The 21,103-nt window shown below is 50.1% G+C and overlaps 1 protein-coding gene across 1 annotated transcript in view; it reads right to left on the reverse strand.

Annotated features, from left to right (window-relative positions):
* The window catches only part of GPR143 (G protein-coupled receptor 143), a 32,776-nt gene that overhangs the window by 7,888 nt on the left and 3,785 nt on the right, over positions 1–21,103 (reverse strand). The window contains 7 exon segments of the mRNA XM_007469191.1: positions 5,195–5,438; positions 6,843–6,960; positions 8,589–8,697; positions 10,253–10,362; positions 12,896–12,988; positions 19,527–19,621; positions 20,567–20,676. Coding sequence (XP_007469253.1) covers positions 5,195–5,438; positions 6,843–6,960; positions 8,589–8,697; positions 10,253–10,362; positions 12,896–12,988; positions 19,527–19,621; positions 20,567–20,676 — 879 coding nt within the window.

Raw genomic sequence — 21,103 nt, forward strand, 5'->3', positions numbered from 1 at the left:
GAACTTGTGTGCGATTTCTGTGGTCTTTTCAAAAGGCCTCTGGGTTGGAGGGTGACACGGGGGCTCGGGATCAAGATCTGGCCCGTGACCTGACACTTTGGGACATATTCTGCCCCCTTTTTCAGAGTTCCTGGGCTCCACGGAGGAGTCCCTTTTGTGTCACGACAACCCTGAGCTTCAGACGCCAGCGCTGCCGCTGAAAACACACACACACACACACACACACCCGCCCCGCGCCCCTGGCCCCCAGCCCCGCCTGCAACGAGTTGGCCTGGTGCTTGCAGCGTGGGCTTTCCAGCAGGCCTGCCTTTCCAATTGTTTTCTCGTCTGGTCTTAAAGTCTCTGAGAAGCAAATGCAAAGAGGCCATGGTGGGGGTGAGGGACTAATTCTCTGTCGGTGCATGTGCACATCTGAGTGCGCGTGCAGGAAATGCAGCCGCCAGCGACCTCCCAGTGCCCAAGGGCCGAGCGTCTTCCTAGCAACTCCCGGCAGGGAGCCTTGCAAGCCCAGGCAGGTTCTCGAGAACTTCCTGGCTCCACGCAGACCTGACATTTGGGAAGCCATGTTGGATGCCCCGGTGCCCTCAGCTCTTGCTCTTGGATCCCTTAAAACCTCGAGGCCCTAGATCAGAAATCCCAGCCAGGTGGTTAGCTGCATGAGCCATAGAGAGCGTACAACCCTTGGGCCTGCGTCCCCTTCAAGGTGTTGAATTGGGTCCCGCCAGCCCGAGAGTTGGAGGCCCTGGGCTGTGTTCCCTCCCACACGCCCCTGGCAAACACAACCCATGGCGCCACCTGGTGGTACGTGGAGGGGCAAGTGACGGCAGAGAGAATCACAAAGAACGAGGTGTATGAGAGAACAGAGAAATGGGGACGGTAACGGGGAAGTGTGGGAGAGAACAGGGAATTTGGGGAGGTGTGAAACTGTGATGGAGGATAAAGAGATGTGGAGAGACGCAATGGTGGGAGAGGGTACTGTGGGAAACGGCAGGAACTTGGATGGGCCGGGGGGTGGGTGGGGTGGAGATATGGAATTGCCAGGCAGAACAGAGAATTATGGGGAAGACAGTACTGTGGGAGAGACTAGCCGTTGTGGAAGAGAGGCGCTGTGAGAGACAGAACTGTGGGAGATGACGGGCAATTGTCAGAGGGAAGGAATTATGCTGGAGAACAGAAAACTCTCCGAGAAAAAGAATTTGGGGAGCGGTGGGATGCAGTAGCAAAAGGAACTGTAGAACACAACAGATGTGTGAGAAACCATGAAGAATCCAGAATTGTGGCAGAAAATGGGAAATTGTGGGAAGAGGATTGTGGGAGCAATAGGGGGCTGTGGGAGAAACAGAACTGTGAGAAAAGCAAGGGGTTGTGGGAGAGGATGGAGAATTGTGGGAACAACAAGGGGTTGTGGGAGAGGAAGGGCAATTGTGGGTGAGGGAATGGTGCAAGGACTAGGGTATTGTGGGAGGGAATTGTGGGAAAGACACTTGGGAGAGAAAAGACGTGCGAGAGAGACAGACAGACATATAGTTACGCCCCCCCCCCACTTCCATCCACTGTGTTCTGCATAGGCCACACGCTTCCTACCCGTGGACGCACTACATGTGCTCTCTTCTAACGACAGCCGCCTTCGTCTCCCCACATGCCCCGCGTCTCGGCCCTACCCCATTGACGCAATCCTTTATACCCTGTGGTCCATCTTGTCCACAGCCACACCCCTATCCCTGTGGCCACGCCCCTGGGCCACCGCAAGGGACGGCCTGTTCTCCTCAACGCCCCTCCCCGCCAGGCCTCTGCCTAAGACGTGCCCCCTTCGTGACCACGCCCCCAGCTCCACTGCCGTCCCGCCCTGCCACCAGAGCCGTGCCCCCTGCCGGTGGGCAGGGCTTGGGGGAACCTGGTCCAGGGTGACGTTGAAGGCTAGGGGAGCAGATCTGAGAAATACACCCCCCAACCTTTGAAGGCAATGGTAAGGTTAAAGTATCCATCAGATCCTGAACTTTTCCGTTGTGAGCACAAAGTGTCCCTGTTAAAGAAGGGCCAGAGATCTGACCCTAGGCTTCGTAAAGCTCATGGACAGAGGAAATAATATTTTAAGGTTTTCTGGCGCTCACCAGATAAAAACCAACTAGGTTTTTGCTTATTTGTGAGAAGTACCCTTTTTTCTTGACTTTTAGTTCCAAGGGAAATTCTGTCATAAAGATGCGATTTTGAACGAAGTTGTCAGAGAATTACGCACAGATCCCCTCAATGTTAGCTGTTGCCATGGTCACGAAGCATGATCATCCAATCAACTCTCCCACATCCATTCACTAGGCTAGTCCTACAAGCAAATCTGAGTGCATCTCTCCACTTAAAAACCTTAACTGGCCTCTCGCTGGCCACTAGATAAAATGCAAACTCCTTAGCAGAATCTGTAAAAACCCTTCGTTATCTGTTCCCGACCTGCCTCTCCAGCTTCCCACAAATCCCACGCTGTGGCCACCCCTGAACAACGTACAGACATTCTGCCCTAAGTCTCCACACGGGGCGCCCTCCGGGCTTCCTCCTCTCCCATTCCCGTCTGCGGTGCAAGACCCCGTCTGAGCATCACCTCCTCCAGAAACCCTCACCCATGCGCCAACACCAACGGAGGCCCTGCCTTTTCTGTGTTCCTTTAACGCGTCAGACTTTTTAGAATAAAATACAGCATTGTCTTTGCTTAACTGACACTTGCAAGTTTCCTACATGATACTCTTCCCAGGGACACTCACAATCCACACACACCGCCCCCGCCCCTCAGCTAAAATGCTGTTGACCATACTGCAGAGGCTCGATGAATATTTGTTCACACTCAGTTGACTTATGTCAAGTACCTGGTAAGTGCCAGACACCACGTCAGATACTTCCTATCGGAGGCTCAGTGTAAGCCTGTTGGCCTCGAAGTGAATCGGATATGATAAACCACTCAAGCTTCATCTTAACCAATGCAAACAGGGAGAAGCCTAACTGTATTTACTACTGCGAGTTTGCATCTCTGGGCTTTTCTCCCACACGTAATAGTACTTTCTGTATTATGAGTAGCTCCCTACCTTTACTAAAGAGACTAAAAGCAAAGTGGCTGGAAAGGAGGCGAAAGGAAACGGCCCAAGACCAAGCCAGCTGTATCTCATTTCCAAGATTACCACTGTAGACAGAAGGCTGCCGTTTCCTGAGGGTTCTGGCAGCAGCGTATACAGCCTGTGGTATAAGAACAGGAGCCTCCTGCGAGGGGATCATTCTGCCCTGGGCTTGTTTCCTGACACGTATCCACATCGTTTGCCCAGATCGCTCTGCCTTCATACTTTAAACGCAGACTGGAAATTTTCACAGACTCTCTCATTCTCTATCTCGCCAACGTTTGCTCCATGTCTCCGCTCAGGTTATGAATATGTAATGGGATTTATGTATGCTTACTAGAGTTAGCATTTATGGAATGCCCTCTGTGTCCCAGCACTATTTAAGCACATAGCACAAAGATCTATTTAATCTTATGAAAATCACTGTCGTTAGCACCCTGTTAGAGGTCAAGAAATACTGAATGAGATTTGCTGGAAGGGCTAGTCCTCAGCTCACCTGGAGGAAGCCGAGATGGACAGTCTTGGGCCCAGGAGCCACTAGCCCTCCCTGGAGGGTGTCATCGTGGCTCCTGCGTAGCAAGTCCATTCCTTATACTTAGACCATAGGTCACCTTGCTTCTAACCAGCTTGACAAATGTTGCTTTTATTCAAAGAAAGTGCTTATTCATTATAAAGTCTTACTAAAAAAGATGGTTAAGAAGATCTGAGCTCTTTTTTTCCCCAGCTCTTTTGAGATATATTTGACGTAGTACCCCAACTCTTATGTTACTAAGAATTCTTTATATCTTATGTCTAAGAAGTCTTTACATCTTACAGTTAATTACTCTTAGGCCTTTTAGAACTAATTTCCCATCAAAAATGTGTAATTTAACATAATTATTACAAACGACTGTTGGGCCCTTACCACGTGCAGTGGTCAAGCATGAGTGCAAGGCGGTACATGGGCTGCAGAGTGATGCATTCTGGTTAAAAGCGTTTTCAACCAGCCCCAGTGTAATAAAGTGGGAAGAGGGAGGGGCTTCAGGGCCCCAGTGGGGACAGAAGGAGGGCATGGGGTGGCCTCCTCCCCAAGCAGCATTTGTGGGAATCAACCCCCTGACCCCCAGAGGAGGTGCTGCAAACATGTGTCCGCTTCTTGTAACGAATTTCCAGTCTTGTTACTCAATGCTAACAGCAAAATATCTGCTCAAGAAGAATCTTTCAAGGGAATAAAGGTCTGCATAGACCAGGGACGGTAAAATTAATCAGTTATCATAACCATGACAGTCCCTGAGATTTCATTAGGAATAAGGATCATAGGTCTAGTGATTTTTCTCTCTCTTTACCCATCTTGATTAGAATATAAGTGAGCTTTCTGTAATAGTAAATTCAGAATACAGAGCAAATGATAAATTATAAGGTTACAGTATGTTTAATGAAAAGTACATATAATAGATTTATTTTTATATATGAATAGTATATATGAATATATAAATATAAAATGTATGTAATAGGTTTAGTAGAGGGCAATCTTTAGAGAAACATTATCGGGGCCTTGAACTTTCTTCCTCCTTGTCGGCTGGGTTAATAGACATAACCCCAAATCAGACTGAACAGGAGTTTAAAAACAGGACCAATCTGAGGACCACAGTGCTAGAGTCTTGAAATCAAAAGGGCAGATCAGAAGAGCCAGCACTGGACGACCAGCGTGTTACCTTAAATGTCCCCGAATGAGGTGGACAGACCAAGCTGCAACTAAAAGCTGCAGAGGTCAGGTTGTACCATTCATTGTCTTACAGCAAACGTTCAGGACAGGTTTGAAGTGGCAGTTTATCTCATATTCGAAAGGCCGTCCAGCCCAAGGTGGAGCCACTTATAATTATTACAAGGCTACAGGCTTAATAACTAGAGGAAAGGTACCACTGTCATAGTGAAAGGAGAGGTGGATGATGCAATGCGGGCCTAACGCTGTCACTTTCCACTCTTGCCTTGAAGCAGGTTCCAGACATCAGGACAGAAATGCTATGCACCAGCCACGTGGCCGTTTATAAAGCATTTCCAGGGGAGCCAGGGGAGCCAGGGGCCCCGCCGTCCGCCTGCCTTGGCGGAGGGGCTCTTACCTTCAGACAGCAGGCTCACGGCCTCGTCGGAAGTGTGCCCGCCGGCCCGCACTGCCTTCCCGGCAGCGGGGCTCTCCCAGGGCTCACGGGAGCCCCTCGGGGACGAGGGACCCCACTCGGTGGCCGAGGTGCTCATCGATTCCCACTGGATCTCCTTCCTGGGAGCCCAAAAAGCCGCGCGGCAGCCTGTCCAGCCATAGAAGGCCAGGGACAACAGGAACCCTTGGGCTGGATTCAGTATCCCCTGGCAGGGAGGACAGAGAGACAGGGGTGAGTCAGGGTGGGACCGTGGGAATCAGAGCACTGGGTGCTCTGACTCGGGGCCCGCTGGGCTGGCCTCACTGCAACCTGCCCCACTGGCCGGTGTGGGGCGAGACAGATTGGCTGGCGATGCTGGGCCCTCAAAGGTGCCTGAAGACACAGGAGGTGGGGTGGGGAGAGGACCTGAGTCAGACCAGGGAGGAGGCGGGAGAGGGAAGGCCCTGGGCAGCCCAGCCGGGCTGTCTCACCTCTGGTCCGTGGCCGTGCTCCCTCGCAGGGACTCGGGGCCCTGCCCCTCGCGCCCCTGGCAGCATGTGACTGCACAAAGGCACCTGAGCCTAACAGTCAGTCTAGGAAACTCTGCTTACGTGTGGTCCCTGCACGTGACCACAGCACAGGCAGGGGTGGAGGCAGTTAATGCGGGTCTCATCCTCCTGCATCAGCTTTCCCCCGACTCTGAAGCAACATACATTTTAATGCTGTGTAGGGCACCGTGCATCTCTCCACTAACAGCTCGTGTATGGCTCTTTGTATTTGGAAATGCGATATAATGAAAACACTGAGGGAAACGACCCATGCTCTTTCCAGCTTATTATGATTTTGTGTATTTCTCGCCAATATTTTTTCATGCACGTGTTACTAGGTAGTTGAAATCAGTATAATTTTTAGATCTTGCATTTTTCACTTAACGCTAGATTTCACGATTGTCATTTTTTTACACTGTCATCTTCAACGTCGGCAAAACATTCCTCAAGATCAAAGACCCCGTCGTTAACCGTTCCCTTTTGTTTAAAACAATGTGGGTTATCTATAATGCTTTATAATTACAGACAATGTTATAAGCAATACCTACATCCCTATGGTTTTTTCAGTCTGAAACATTTCTTCAAGAGAAATTCCCTGATATTTTAAATCTGCCTGAAAGGTTTGATTCACTTGCCAAGTTGATTTACCAGAGTCATATCCATTTAATAACGATCCCAACACTGAATGAAAATAGCTAGCTCGTGGACCCAGGCCAGATGTAAGCATCCCAGGAACCTACTCAACTCCCTGCATATTTATTTTTTGTTTGTTTGCTTTTGCGGTACGCGGGCCTCTCACTGCTGTGGCCTCTCCCGTTGCGGAGCACAGGCTCCGGACGTGCAGGCTCAGCGGCCATGGCTCACGGGCCCAGCCGCTCCGCGGCACGTGGGATCTTCCCGGACCGGGGCACGAACCCGCGTCCCCTGCATCGGCAGGCGGACTCTCAACCGCTGCGCCACCAGGGAAGCCCTCCCTGCATATTTAAATAACATGTAGATCATACTTCTGAGTGGTTTTATCCCTTCTGTTTTGTTTTTTTCTTTTTCTTTAGGGAGAACATTTTAAATTAAGATGGACCTACCATCATGAACCACGTGGTCTCGGCTGCATTTCTGACCTGTTTCAAAGAGCCTCCATTGATATCTGGTTGCATTTCAAGATAGAATAAAAGGATTTCATTGATGATATTCGACACCCAACTGTTAGAAAGAAAATGGCCCACAGGTGAAGAGAACATGTGACATAATTCTTTTTTTTTTTTTTTTTTTTTTTATGGCCCATATCAACAGAACTCTGAATTCTGAAAGATGTACACTGGTTAATTTTCTTTATGTCCCATCCTACATCTTCTCTTTCTTTCTCTGTGCCCCAAGAGGCCGAACCCGTGTTCCCTGCATCGGCAGGCGGACTCTCAACCGCTGTGCCACCAGGTAAGCCCCCATAATTCATTTTTAACGCTGAGGGTCAGGGACCATGCCTCCCGAGACCTAGAAGTCCTGGGGCGAGGGCACTGCCTGCTTGGCAGCAAGGAGAACGCAGCACACCAAGAATCTGACGTAAGACATGCCACCCCTCTCAGCCCAAAGCAGAGACCAACATATCCTTCCGATGGTCGCACTCAACACCACATCAGGTGGAAGGTTCTAGCACATGTCAAATAACCCAGAGTTCATCCTTCCTCTGAAGAGTAAGCTAATGTTTTGATGGAGACCAAAACAAATCTTGGCATTTTATGTTTGAATTTTTTGAGGTTATTGTTGGCAGGGAGGTGACGTTTGAAACCACAAGCTCAGTGTATTTTTAGAGGGAGCTAATTTACGTCTCTCGTAGGAGACTGTCCAAACAAACCTGCTCACATCACATCAGTTATTAACACCACAGAGGCGTGCTCTGTCTTGCGAAGCATTGCTTCACCACAGCGAAGTGTTTCCTGATTCCAGTCAATTTCGCATTGGTTACAGGTCTATGCCCAGCACACCCACTTGAAACGCTGGGGCAGGACACCTGTGGCGGGAGGGGGGGGGTGCGGTGGCCCAATACAGTGATGGCTCTGTAGTGTGCTGGCCCGGTGGTGGCGGGGGTCCTGGGGGGGGGGGGGGGGGGGTGCGGTGGGGGGAATGGGGGATGGGTGGACAGTTGAGGACAGGAAAATTGCTCTCTACGCTTTTTTTATTATTATTTTTAGTTTTTTGGCCGTGGCACACAGCTTGTGGGATCTTAGTTCCCCAATCAGGGATGGAACCCATGTCCCCTGCAGTGGAAGTGTGGAGTGCTAACCACTGGACTGCCGGGGAAGTCCCACTCTCTACCCTTCTTGCCTGAGCGGTGAGTCATAACACTAAAGATGGGCCCTTGCCCTTGTATCTTGTCAGATACAGGAATCCTGGTGTCAAAACTGATGCAGGGACTTCCCTGGTAGTCCAGTGGTTAGGACTCCAATGCTGCGTGGCAAAAAAAAAAAAACAAACAAACTGCTGCAAATGGGTGGATTTAGAAGGCACTTGATTTGAATGCTAACCCCAGTGATGGGGCAAAACTCCAGAGGCATATGGTTGGGATGCATCAAAACTAAACTCAGGACTTTTCGTTCTTAGGGCTCTTTATGTAGTTTGAGTAGATGTGAATAGCTTTCCAGAAATTCACGGATGGTAGACTTGCCTTCCTGTCTCGCAAGCATTTCCTCCAAAGGCACCTAGCACAAGTTTCAAAAATTTCCTCTCCAAAGACTCTTCCCTTTGGAACTTTCAGGTCACACTTGGAAAAGCAAATGACAGGCGGTTTGCATTTCCCTTCCCAGGGACAGTTTTTAAAAAAGAAGAAAGGTTACCAAATAATGAAAACCAGCATTATTTTGAAAAATCGGGTCTTGATCACGTCTCCCATCCGCCTCTCGTTCTCCGTGTAAACTCCTTGACTTCCTTTTAGTAAAGAGGCCACTGTAAAGAGCAGAGGGAACAGCACGTCATTTCGTTATGTACGATTCCCGCGTGCAAAGGAAGGGCAGTAAAGCAGGTGGGAGCTCCGAAGCACAGTCAGGAGAGCGTGACGCCCAGCAAGACCCTGCCGAGCTTTCCTCACTACCTCCACGTGGGACTTCTTGGAGACTCACGGCAATATCGAGTTTTTAAACGTTTACCATGAAATCACTTTAGATTTACACAAGATTTGCAAAGACAGTACCGAGAGTTCCCGTATACCTACACCCAGCTGTCCCCAGAGTTAACATCTTACACAACCATAGTCATATTGGTCACCATGAAGAAATCAACACTGGTACAGTGCTGTTAACTACACTCTGGATTTTATCTGGATTTTAGTAGTTCGGGAACTATACTTGTTTACGGTTTATATTTTTTTACTATAAAAATAATGCATGCTCACTATTTTAAAATGTTGAAAGATTTGACATCCTTGTAGACAAGTTGGAAAATATAAAAGAGTTTAGAAAAGAATTGATAACCCATAGTTCACCCAGAGATAACCATTGTTAGCATCTTAGTGTATTTCCTTCCAGTCTTTTTTCTATAAGTCATTTCCATTTGTTTGATGTAATCAAATCACTATTTTTTAATGCAATTTTGTTAAAAAAAAAAAAGCTATATTTAATAGACTAGTTTTTTGGGGGGAGGGGTTTTTTGTTTTTAATTTTTATTGGCGTATAGTTGATTTACAATGTTGTGTTAGTTTCAGGTGTACAGCACACTAGTTTTAAATGCAGATATGCAAAGAGAGATCCAAAGAGCTGCAGTGATGTTTCTCTCCCTAGTGGTAGAGCATTTCACTTAGGTTAAAGTTCCACAACCCACAGCTCATCATCAAGTGACCTTTCTGTGTGTTTCTTTCTTCTCATTCTGCCCCTGAGGGACCCACAGGGCGGCATGAGGGGCCTGGAGACTTGCCTCGGGGCACGTTTCCTTGAGGATGGGATGGGGGCTGGAATGCAGGTCCCCTGCCTTGGCCCAGAGGTCTGTCCAGTGCATTCTGCTGACTCACAAGATCCCTCTCACCCAGTTCTTCCTGATGCATTTGACTCACTTCCTGTGCTCTCCTTCCTGTTTACTGCCCAAGTGGGAGAAGACACAGGCCCAGACATCACGGGAGGGCCCAGGCTCCCGGGACGGCTCAGTCCACATCCATCCCTTCCCCTCGGCTGCCCTTTCCTTTCCTGCTCCCGTCTCCCCTCTGCAGTTTTCCAAGGCCACTCGGGTCCTCTGGGGCACGCCAGTGGCAGACTCAGGATGAGCCCAGACAGACGTGAAAAGTCCCCTGGTCCCGGCTTTGAGCTAGCAGACGTTGGCCAAGGACTCGTACAGCCCATAATTGAGTAGGCTCGCTCCCTATCGTTTATTAAACCTCCTCACTTTCCCCAGCTGTATTGAGCTCCTGTCTGGAGGATGACAAATGAGGTCTGTGGTCCTAGATAATGATCAGAGCCCGTGGCCTGGGGCCGTAGCCGCGGCCTCGCCCCCAGAGCACTTCCCTGCGGTTTACCTGCAGTCACTGTCTTTCGGAACAGGATGGGGTTGGCCACAAGGACGAGCAGCAGAGGCAAGTATGTGGTGACATAGTGGGGGATGGCGTGCTCCAGACCCCTCTCACACCTGAGGGAGGAAAGCCGGGTCATTCTCGAAAAAAACCGGGGCTTTGCCTGAGATACACCGACTTATCTGCAAGTCGAGATAAGAGGACCAGATCTGCAAGTCGAGATAAGAGGACCAGATCTGCAAGTCGAGATAAGAGGACCAGATGGAAGGAAACACACAGATCGACTTCTGACTCTGCCCGAAGGAAACCTGACTCATATCTCACGTCTGCGGACAAGCATAAATCACAGAAGAAAGAGGATCAGTCATGGTTCTGTGTGTCTCGTGAATCAGGGAGCTTTTAAAGTTCCCTGCTGGGAAAAGGTGAAGAGAGGAAAAGGCTCTCTGGGGTGGTGGATCCCCCCCCCCAACTCCCCCACCGGGTCTCTCAAACAAGTGGGGCTCCCCCTACTTGTCTTTCAAACAAGACAAAGGCGTCCTATGAACCTGCTGGGTTTTCGGCACTTACTACATATGTGCTAAGCCTGGCTGACATCACGCGTAAGATCCAAGCTCTGTCCTCGACCAACTCAAAATACCCAAGCCTCACACTGCACAGGATATCTGTTGTCATGGTGACAGGTAATCATTTCAGGGGTTCTTTTCGGGGAGGTGGACCCGGATTTCTACTGATGGGTCTTGAGAATCATCCATCACCACAGGACACGGTGGGGTGCCACACACAGGTATGCTACCAAGGCCGGGGCTATCAGTTAACAAACACATAGTATAGAGGAAAATGGCGAACAGCAAGAGAGAATCCAAAGCAGAGGGGATGTTGCCCAGGCCCGACCCCAGACAGGGTGGAAAAGCAGAGGAGGGAACAGCTCCTGTGGCCACGGAAGGTGGAGTGATAGAAATGCTACTGCTCTCGTTTTCATATGTATGAAGTGCTCACACCAGAGGGGAAAGTGGCTGAAAGTGCATGGAAACAGGTAAGAAAAATGCAGTGCCCATCTTTGCTACCTTAAGGATGACAGTACCACCTGAGGATGGTGCCTTCTTTTTGTTTTTTTGTTTGCGTGTTTTGTTTTTTACCCTGAAAGCCGTATATTATTGGAGTATGGTTGACTTACAATGTTGTGTTGCTACCTTCTTTTTTTTAATTTAATTTTTTTTTTTTGCTACCTTCTTTTTAACAGAAGCTTTCCTCTTCAGCTGTGAAAGCTAAACTGTGGTCTGGAAGGGCTTGAGGGGAGAAAGGGAAACAAGAGGGGGAAGAGATGAGATTCGGGTGCCCATACTGAACGTAAGGAACAAATGAGAGAGGGTGGCAGCCTGCAGAGCGCCAAGGGCTCTGGGTCGTCGTGGGCTCTGAGGATGGATATGAGGAAGGATGGAGATGCTTCAGGGGGGCGACCTCGTGGAGACCGCGGGGCACCTTGGCGTTCCTGAGTGTCCTGCAGCAATGGCTCCCTCGCGCTCAGACGCAACGTCCCCAGGATCTCACAGGTGGAGGCCAGAGATAAAAACTCCCTTTCCAATTAAGCGCATCCGTCTGTAACAGCTGCTAACTCTGTATTTGTCCTTTTAGGGTTCCTGGGGAGAGTGGGCTGTTTGGAGGGATCTACACAGAGGCCACAAAGCAACACCAACGTGGAGACATCTGAGTGAGTGGCTACAAGAAATCGAAAAAGAAGGGGCAGAAACGGTCTACACCACAGGTCAGCAAACTTTTTCTGTAAAGGAGCAGATAGTCAATATTTTAGCCTGCAGAACCCTCATAGCCTCTGTCAAACTACTCAGCTCTAACGTGTAAAGCGGCCATAGACCATACATACACAAATGGGCACGGCAGTGTGCGAATAAAGCTTTATTTACAAGAGCAGGGCAGAGGGCAGGATCTGTCCTGAGGGCTGCGCTGTGCTGATCCTGGGTGTACACTGCCCTGAAATCACAGACAAAGAGATAATGTCCAACCTCTGTTTTCCAGCTTTCCACTGAAAATTAGAGTATATATCCTTGGAGGGACCTTGAGGCTTCACAAATGGTTGCACTGATGGGGTTTTAAACTTGAAGAAATGCCTGAGACAATTTCAGAGGCCACATCGCCCGGTGTCTGTGTTCAGAACAGCACAGGATGGAGAGAGGTGAGAAAGTGCAGACAGCAAAGGCTTAAAATAAGCTCGTCAAGAGTGAGTGACCCTTTGTGTCTTCCAGCCATCTTCAACTCATTCTTGGGACGTTCAACTCACCTACCTGCTCTCCCAGAGGAAGCTGGTTTGAAGAATGAAAAATAAACAGTGGGCAGGGGAAGGCTGCATCCGTCTGGAGGGGGACAGGCCTGGAGGCTGGCACACAGGCTGGTACAGGGGAGCCGTGCCCCCAGCTCTGAATCCACACCGCGCACAACACCGACCCACACGCACAGGACAGGCAGAGGCAGGGACACTAACTCAAGGTGCCAGCCACTGTGCTCTCAGCTGCACAGATCCAGGACGATGGCCTGCCCGCCCGCTCGGGGTCAGCGCCCGGGCGTCTCCTGCAAGAGAGGCGGGGGGGTGGGGGTCCAGGCATCGGGGGAGTGGGCTTGCTGGGAGCCCCGGCTTACCTGGCCACGGAAGGGTAGTACAGCATGAATGCTCCCTCTACGCAGAGCAGTGCGGCCAGGCCCCAGGCCATCATGTGGTAGAGCAGGATGGTACTGGGGGAGGAAGGGGCAGAGGGGCGGCCACGCCTGAGGTCCAGCACTGAACAAGCCCCGAGCTCCGCGAGCGGCAGGAAGATGCACCCAGAGCAAACCCTTGGCAAACAGCTGCCTGATTTTGCCTGTGAGGTTTTTATTTTTCCTCTGATTGAGGTGAAATTCGTATAACATCAAACTCACCGTTTTAAAATGAGCAACTCAGCGGCATTTAGGACATCTACAATGCTGTGCAAGCACCACCTCTATCCAGTTCCAAAACATGTTCATCCCCCCAAAAGGAAACCCGGACCCATTCAGTGGTCTTTCCCCATCATGCTTGTGCCCCCAGCCCTGGTAACCACTCATCTACCATCTGTCTCTATGGATTTGCCTATTCTGGACATTTCATCCAAGGGGAGTCATACATGACGTGGCCTTTTGCGTCTGGCTTTCTTCCCTCAACCTAAGTCTTTCAAGATTGAAAGGAGGGAACTTGCCTGGTGGCACAGTGGTAAAAACTCCACGCTCCCACTGCAATGGGCCCGGGTTTGATCCCTGGTCAGGGAACTAGATGCCACATGCACGCTGCGACTAAGAGTTTGCATACCAAAACTAAGGAGCCTGCATGCCTCGACTAAGGAGCCCGCCTGCTGCAACTAAGGAGTGCGCATGCTGCAACTCAAGAGCAGGTGACCGCAACTAAGGAGCCTGCCTGCCACAACTAAGACCTGGTGCAACTGACTAACTAACTAAATAAATAAATAAAAGATTGAGAGGAGTGAGGCACGGGTACCTCATAATTCCTCCTAAGTGCCTGGCTCCCCCAGTAGTAGGCAAGCACCTCCAGGCCTCTGTCCTTCCCGAAGTCACCTCCGTACCTAATATGCAAGCGTCTTAGTGCTCAGTCCAAACCAAGAAGGTCTCTAAGAAATGGGTGGTTATTCGACGTTCCAGGACAGCGGGGAGGTTTCCTATCTTGTCCCCCTACCCCCCATTCCCTGCACAGTTCAAATTCTCTCATCGTTACCATCTCCATCCTTCATCTCTGTACTCCCACGCACCCCACCCTGTCCCCCTGAGAGATTCGAGGCAGCCAGCCTTGCAGGTGGGGTCAGGACGATGGACCACCTGAGCCTGTGCAGGGCTACCTCGCTCTTCCAAGACAGCCTTCGTTTGCCTCTTCTGTGCAATGGGACGTGGCCCGGGGCTGCTCCCTCAGAGGGGCCCACTGTTACTCAAAACTCTGCCAGATGGGACTTCCCTGGTGGCGCAGTGGTTAAGAATCCACCTGCCAATGCAGGGGACACGGGTTCTAGCCCTGGTCCGGGAAGATCCCACAGGCGGCGGAGCACCTCAGCCTGTGCGCCACAGCTACTGAGCCCGTGCGCCACAACTACTGAGCCCGCGTGCCACAACTACTGAAGCCCACGCGCCTAGAGCCTGAGCTCCGCCACAAGAGAAGCCACCTCAACGAGAAGCCCGAAGAGTAGCCCCTGCTCGCTGCAACTAGAGAAAGGCCGCGCGCGGCAACAAAGACCCAACACAGCCAAAAATAAATAAATAAAATAAATTTTAAAAAAAACCTCTGCCAGACGCCCGGCAGAGTGCAGCCCCAGGCCCATGAGGACTTAAACCCTGCGGGGCCGCCGCCGTGGGGACAAAGGGCGTGGTCAGGGATGCGGTGAAGGACGCCCTTCTACAAGGAGACAGGAGGGAAGAGAGATGGCCCAGAGGCCATGCTTCAGGGAGGAAACACTGCACAGCTGGCCCACTGGGCGGCCACGCGGACGCAGCTGCACCTTCGCCTCCCCTGGCACTGCTGGTTCTGGAGCAGCCCTTCCCTGCCCGTCCGGCTTCGGGAGCGCGCGGGGCTCTGTCCTGCCCACAAGTCACAGGCTTTGCCGGACACACAGGAAACTAAGGAGCAGCTTTGCGCAGGGGCTGGGCTGTGGCAGGGTGGCATCTGCGTTCCGGACGCCAAGCCTGGGCTGCAAGGAGCCGCTGGGGTCATCTCCTGGGTGGGAGGGTGAGGCCAGCTCGCGCTCCCCAAAGCCCGGCCCTCGGTTCCCCCCACCCCCGGCCCCCAACGCCCACGACGGGGCGAAGTCAGAGCCGGGCCGCGGGACCCAGGCCGCGGCCACGTCAATAACCGATACAGCCAGAAAGCCACACCCCCGTGGCCGTGGCGGATGGGTCCGGAGCAGCCCCGGCTGAAGACCCTCTTCCCCTTTTCTGACGGCAAGCCAGCTTCCACGTGCAGGCACGCGAAGGCCCCCCGCCCCCCACGACCCTCTTTGCTCTCACTCTCTCCTTTTCTTAGGCAAGCAGAGCTTTTCCCGGGATCTCAGGTGCCGGCCGGCATGGCGAAAGCGTGCGTCTCCCGCACCTGGAGCCCAAGAGGCGGCTTACATGATAACTTTCAATCTGCCTTAATGACACTGCTTCGGGAAAATTCTCCCGCGCCAAAGGCAACAGCTAAATGCTGGAAGGATCTAGAAGGGAATGTGGAGTTTAATCCAGCCATACCGGAGAAGTCTGGCCCCCTGCCTGGGAATTCCTCGGGACCCCTCTCCACCAGCTGCAGGTTCTTCATTGCCACCTACAGAATCCAGTCCACCCTCGGCTCCGGAAACAAGCTGGCGATTCAAAGAGGGGCTCCAGAGGCTCTGGAGCCACAAGCTCAGCTCTGGCTCTAAACCACCCAGGGCTGGCCCCTCAGAGACCTCACCCTGGGAAGCGTGACTTGTGCTAGAGACGAGGTCGGGGCTGGGTCTCTGTGACTAGAGAGCACCCGTCTTATTTCTCTGCTGTGTGCCCGCTCCTTTTTGATGGGAGAGCCCACTTCACTGCCAACGGTCTTCCTAGCCCTGGAACCCTGCCCTTGGGAGGCATCTGGATGTTTGGCATCCCTGGAGGGCGGCCTCCTGTTTGATGGGCAGGTCCTTGGAAGCCTGGCGTCCTCTAGTCCCTGCACATCCGCAGACTTCTGCCTATCCTAACGCCAAGCTCCAAGATGAATTCCAAACACCCGCCGGGGTGTGAGGAGGGCTTCCTGATCGCCTGTCCTGGCTTCTGAGGGTTCTGTCTGTTCTCCGGGTCCAGAGAGCTGTCACTCAGCCCTGCCCAACTCCAGTCCCTCACGGGTGGAGGTGCATTTCCTAAGACAGCAGGAGACGTACTCTTCTAGCTTCTGTTCGGCGCTCCAAGGTTCCTCTTATCTCCACAACTCAGTGGTGGTCTATAAGACCCCTAACTGTGTCATAGCTCCGATCCCTCCCAAACTGAGTGAGGGAACCATCCCACTTGCACTCAGCTTCAGGGACAAGGTCTCCTCATGCTGCTTGCTGCCTACCCAAAGTTATTCTCCCCTTTTTCCTCAGCAACAGAACCTGGATGTCAGGCAGAGAAGCAGCACTTAGATAATCAACTATATTTCCTACCTCCTCTTACAGCTAAGTGTGGACAGAAAACTAAGTTCTGGCCAATAACATGAAAATGTTATTGTTGTGTAAAACTCCCATGGACAGCAGGCCTGCTTAAAACAGCTCCCTGCTTAAAGGGATCTGGCTCAGGGGACAACAGGCCCCTTTTGCATTGCCCCCTACTTCCTTCCTGTTTTCTGGAATGCTGATGTGATGACTGGAGCTCCAGCAGCCATACTGGGCCATGATGCCTTGAAGATGGAAGCCACATAATAGAATGGTGGAGCAGAAAGAGAGAAGGAGCTTGGGTCCCTGATTTCCATCATAAAAGCCCTAGATTGCCTACCTCTGGCCTCTTTTAGCATGAAAGAGAAATTCCTATCTTAAGTCACTATTGTTTTATGTATTTTATGTAGCCAAAACTAATTCTCACTGATATGCCTGGTTGGCAGCCTTTAACCTGAACTATCTTCCCTGTAGAATTTTCACAACCAAGTATACCTCGGTTTTGTACAGACATGTAAGAGCTTGGGAACTAAGGCAAAAAGGTAGAAGAAAGAAACGCGAAAATGAAGAGAGTACTAAATTTCAGGCCAGAGAGACAAAGTGAATGATGTGATATACGTAAGGAATACCAAGGATTTCAGAGTGGCGATTCACTAAGATTGCCCAGTGCAGTCTATAGCCTTAATATGGTCTTTATTTGGTTACTCACGTTGGTTTTAAAAGTGAATTTATTCAACCAGTGGTGCTGGGGCAACTGGATATCCACCTACAAAAGAATAAAGGCGGACCTATCCTCACCTCCACACAAAAATTAATTCAAAGATCTAAATAAAATTGTTCAAACTATAAAACTCTTAGAAGGAAACAAAGGTATAAATCCTTGTGACCTCGGGTTAGGCAATGGTTTCTTAGATGACAGCAAAAGCACAAGAAATAAGAGAAAAAAACACAAAAACTGGATTTCATCAAAATTAAAAACTTTTATGCTTCAAAAGGTACCATCAGGGCTTCCCTGATGGCGCAGCGGTTGAGAAGCCGCCTGCCAATTCAGGGGACACGGGTTTGAGCCCTGGTCTGGGAGGATCCCACATGCCGCGGAGCAACTAGGCCCGTGAGCCACAACTACTGAGCCTGCGCGTCTGGAGCCTGTGCTCCACAGCAAGAGAGGCCGGGACAGTGAGAGACCCTTGCACCAAGATGAAGAGTGGCCCCCGCTTGCCACAACTAGAGAAAGCCCTCGCACAGAAACGAAGACCAAACACACAGCCAAAAATAAATTAATTAATTAATTTAAAAAAAAAGGTACCATCAAGTAAGTGAAAAGACAACCTGCTGAATGAGAGAAGGTATTTGTAAATCATATATCTAATGAGGTACTCGTATCCAGAATATATAAAGAACTCCTATAAATCAATAATAAGACAAACAGCCCAGTTAAAAACTGGAAAAAGGAAGCGAAGACGTATTTCTCCAAAGAAAGTACACGAATGGCCAATAAGCACATGAGAAGATGCTAAACATCATTAGTCATCAGGGAAATCAAAACCACAATGAGATGCCACTTCACACACAGTAGGATGGCTAAAATCTCAAAAAAACAAACAAACACACAGAAAACAAGTGTTGCTATCAAGGAGGCAGAGAAACTGGAACCATTAAACATTGCTGGTGCAAAGGTAAAATGTTACAGAGTCTTTGGAAAGCTGTTCAGCAGTGCCTTACAAGGTTACACAGAGTTACTATATGACCCAGGAATTCCACTCCAAGATGTATACCCATAAGTATATGGCGAAAACATATGTCCACACAAACACCTGCATACAAATATTCATTGCAGCATTATTCATAACAGTCAAAACAATGGAAACAATCTAAACGTCCAGTGACTGATAAACGGGTAAAATGCAGATAGCGAAACAATGGAATATTATTCATCAACGCACAGGAATAAAGTACTGATGCGTGCCACAATATGGATAAATCTCGAAAATAACAAGCCAAGTTTAACGAGCCAGATACAAAACGCCACATACTGTATGATTCCATTTACAGAAACTGTCCAGAACAGGCAAATCTAGAGACAGACAGTGGATGTCAAGTTACCAGGAGCTGCGGGAGAGGGAAGAACGGGAAATGACTAGTAACCAGTACAGAGATTTGGGGGATGAATAACACGTCATAAAACCAAATAATGGTTATGGTTGCACAATTCTGTGAATATGCTCACAAACAATGGATTTTATACATTTAAACAGATGAACTTTATAAAGCTATTTAAAAAGAAAAAAAGCAAACAAGGGCTCCATGCAAAGGGGGCCTAATGGAAGTGCACCACAAACTTGGTCGGGGACCCATCCTTCCTGGGCCTGGAGCCAGGAGACCAGGACACCCGCCGTGCCCTCCTGCTTCTCTTTGGCACGTAGGTTCTCTGTGTTTCTGTCTCCTCCATAACGTGCACATCCCAGCTCCAACCCCAGCTCCCAGTTACTGATCGCCTGCTATGTGCCAGGCTCCATCCATAACCATCCACAGGTACTATCACGTTTACTGTTCCCAGGAACCTCCTGAGGTGGGTACTGTTTTACAGCTGAGAAAACGGAAGTCCAGAGAGGTTCAGCCACTTGCCAAGAGTCACACAGCTAGTGAGTGACAGGGCAGGAATTTGAACCCACCAGGACAGAGGCACTAACCCTTCCTGGGTTCCTCCCAGGCAGGCCCTGGCAGCTCCAGAACCCTTGGGCTCCATATTTAGCATCCTGTATCAATACATACATCTAAGAAATTTTTTCCTAAACCTTTAGACACCATCAGAATTTTTTATTTTCATGCCAATTCTTTTTTAAGTCTTTGTCGTGTTCCAAATATTTAATTTATTGAAATACTGTTTTCAGGGTTTTAAAATCCTGTTTTTTTCTTGGTAGGGGGCACCCGGAGAAATCCTCGATATTTCGATTGTACCTTCAGCCTTTTATAAAAATAAGCTGGCACAGATGTTTCTCGGTGGAGGGGTCAGCTGCAAGGTTCTGATCAGCTGTGTCTGCCGTACAGAGATGCAGCGCTCAGCGGCATCTCCAACCTTCCCTCAGGCAATAAACTAGGGCAGAAGCCAGCTGGCTTGCTCTGAATACCTCAGTCCCGCCGATCTCCGGATCACCAGGTAGGCATCGACCGCATAGCAAAACAGCCACCAGAAGCAGGCGCTGTACAGCAGCTGGATCCACATCTGTAATCGGGAAGAGCCGGCATCAAAGCTCCTGGACATGGGTTCCAGACTGCCCCGTCCGTGAAATGAGCTGGCAGACGCCCACTTCCTCTGACGTCACGGGGCAGCAGATGAAAGCCCTCCGGAGAGGCTTGGAAACCCAGGCTGGGATGTGGCCTGGGACGGGCATGTGCCTTGGTGCCCTGTCCAGCGAGCCCTGCCTTGTGCTACGCTTGTGGTCAGGGAGATAAAGGGTTCAGGTGTGCAGCTTGGCCTGGCATGAAGGTCTTTGAATGAGAAGACCTTTTGCTGAGGACCAAGGAGGATGGGCAGGAAGGACCTTCCCAGTAGAAGGAAGGCGGCGGGGGACGGGGGTGGGGGGGCTCCGTACGTTAGAAGCAGCACAGAGATCTATATACTAAGACGGAGGCTCCATCGGGATGCAGCTGGGAAGCGACAGAGGGGAGGAAGGGAGAGATGCTGACAGTTGTGGCACAGATGGCGGGTCAACAGGGTATCAGTGTCCTTTGAGGTCATTCACTGGAGTGTTAACTTGGCGGACAGAGCAATATGGATGAACAAATTGCTATATTTAAATATATATTTTGTTAAGTAAATACATCCATTAAATCGATAACTTTTTTTTCTTTCTTTTTTGGCCAGCTGGTTTTGATTGTGGCTGGATCTAAGGTAAGGATTGAATGTGTGTTTAAGGGTGGGGATGGCAAACATACTAGCACGGTGGTTCTAAAACTGGAGTGAGGGTCAGAGGCCCCTGGAGGGTTTGTTAAATCACAGACAGCCCGCACCCCAGGGTCCCTGGTCAGTGGGGTGAGGGCTCTGAGCATGTGCATTTCTAAAAGCTACAGTGGGCTGGCGGGAGGGATGCGACCACACTTTGAGGACACAGCGTAATGGAGCGGGGCAAAGGGGAGGGAAGGGGGAGACCAGGGGAGGTACACTTACTGCACTCCCCATGCAGAAGACGGCGGGCCACACATCTGTCCCGTTCACGGCTGAGATGTCGTCCACGAAACTCGGAAACCCTAACCACACCGTAGACCGGACTGTGATACCTAAGGGAGAATCAGGTGATGCTTTGTATCTGCTCCTAATGCAAATCTAAAGGTGACTTGTTGACTCTAAAAATGATGGATGGACGGATGGATGGATGGATGGACAGATAGGCAGATAGACAGATAGACAGGAGGGGAAAGAGAGAGATGTGAGGGAGATAGGGAGGAAACAAACACACGCTGGTGTGTGCAGAGAGACAGAGAAAAAAATAAGTCTCAGAAAATAACTATTATGGTAGTGGAGCAATCCCAGGCACTTTGATTTCAACTTCAGCCACCATTAGCCACAGTGCTGTCCGTAATGTTGTCTGTTTGTTTATTTGGCGCCCAGAAGTGATTATGTCAATAACAATTTATATTTCTTGGCTATATATATATATATATATATATATACATATATATATATATTTTTTTTTTTTTTTTTTTC

The sequence above is a fragment of the Lipotes vexillifer genome, unplaced genomic scaffold, assembly GCF_000442215.2.
Source record: "Lipotes vexillifer unplaced genomic scaffold, Lipotes_vexillifer_v1.1 scaffold411, whole genome shotgun sequence".
Lineage (NCBI taxonomy): Eukaryota > Metazoa > Chordata > Mammalia > Artiodactyla > Lipotidae > Lipotes > Lipotes vexillifer.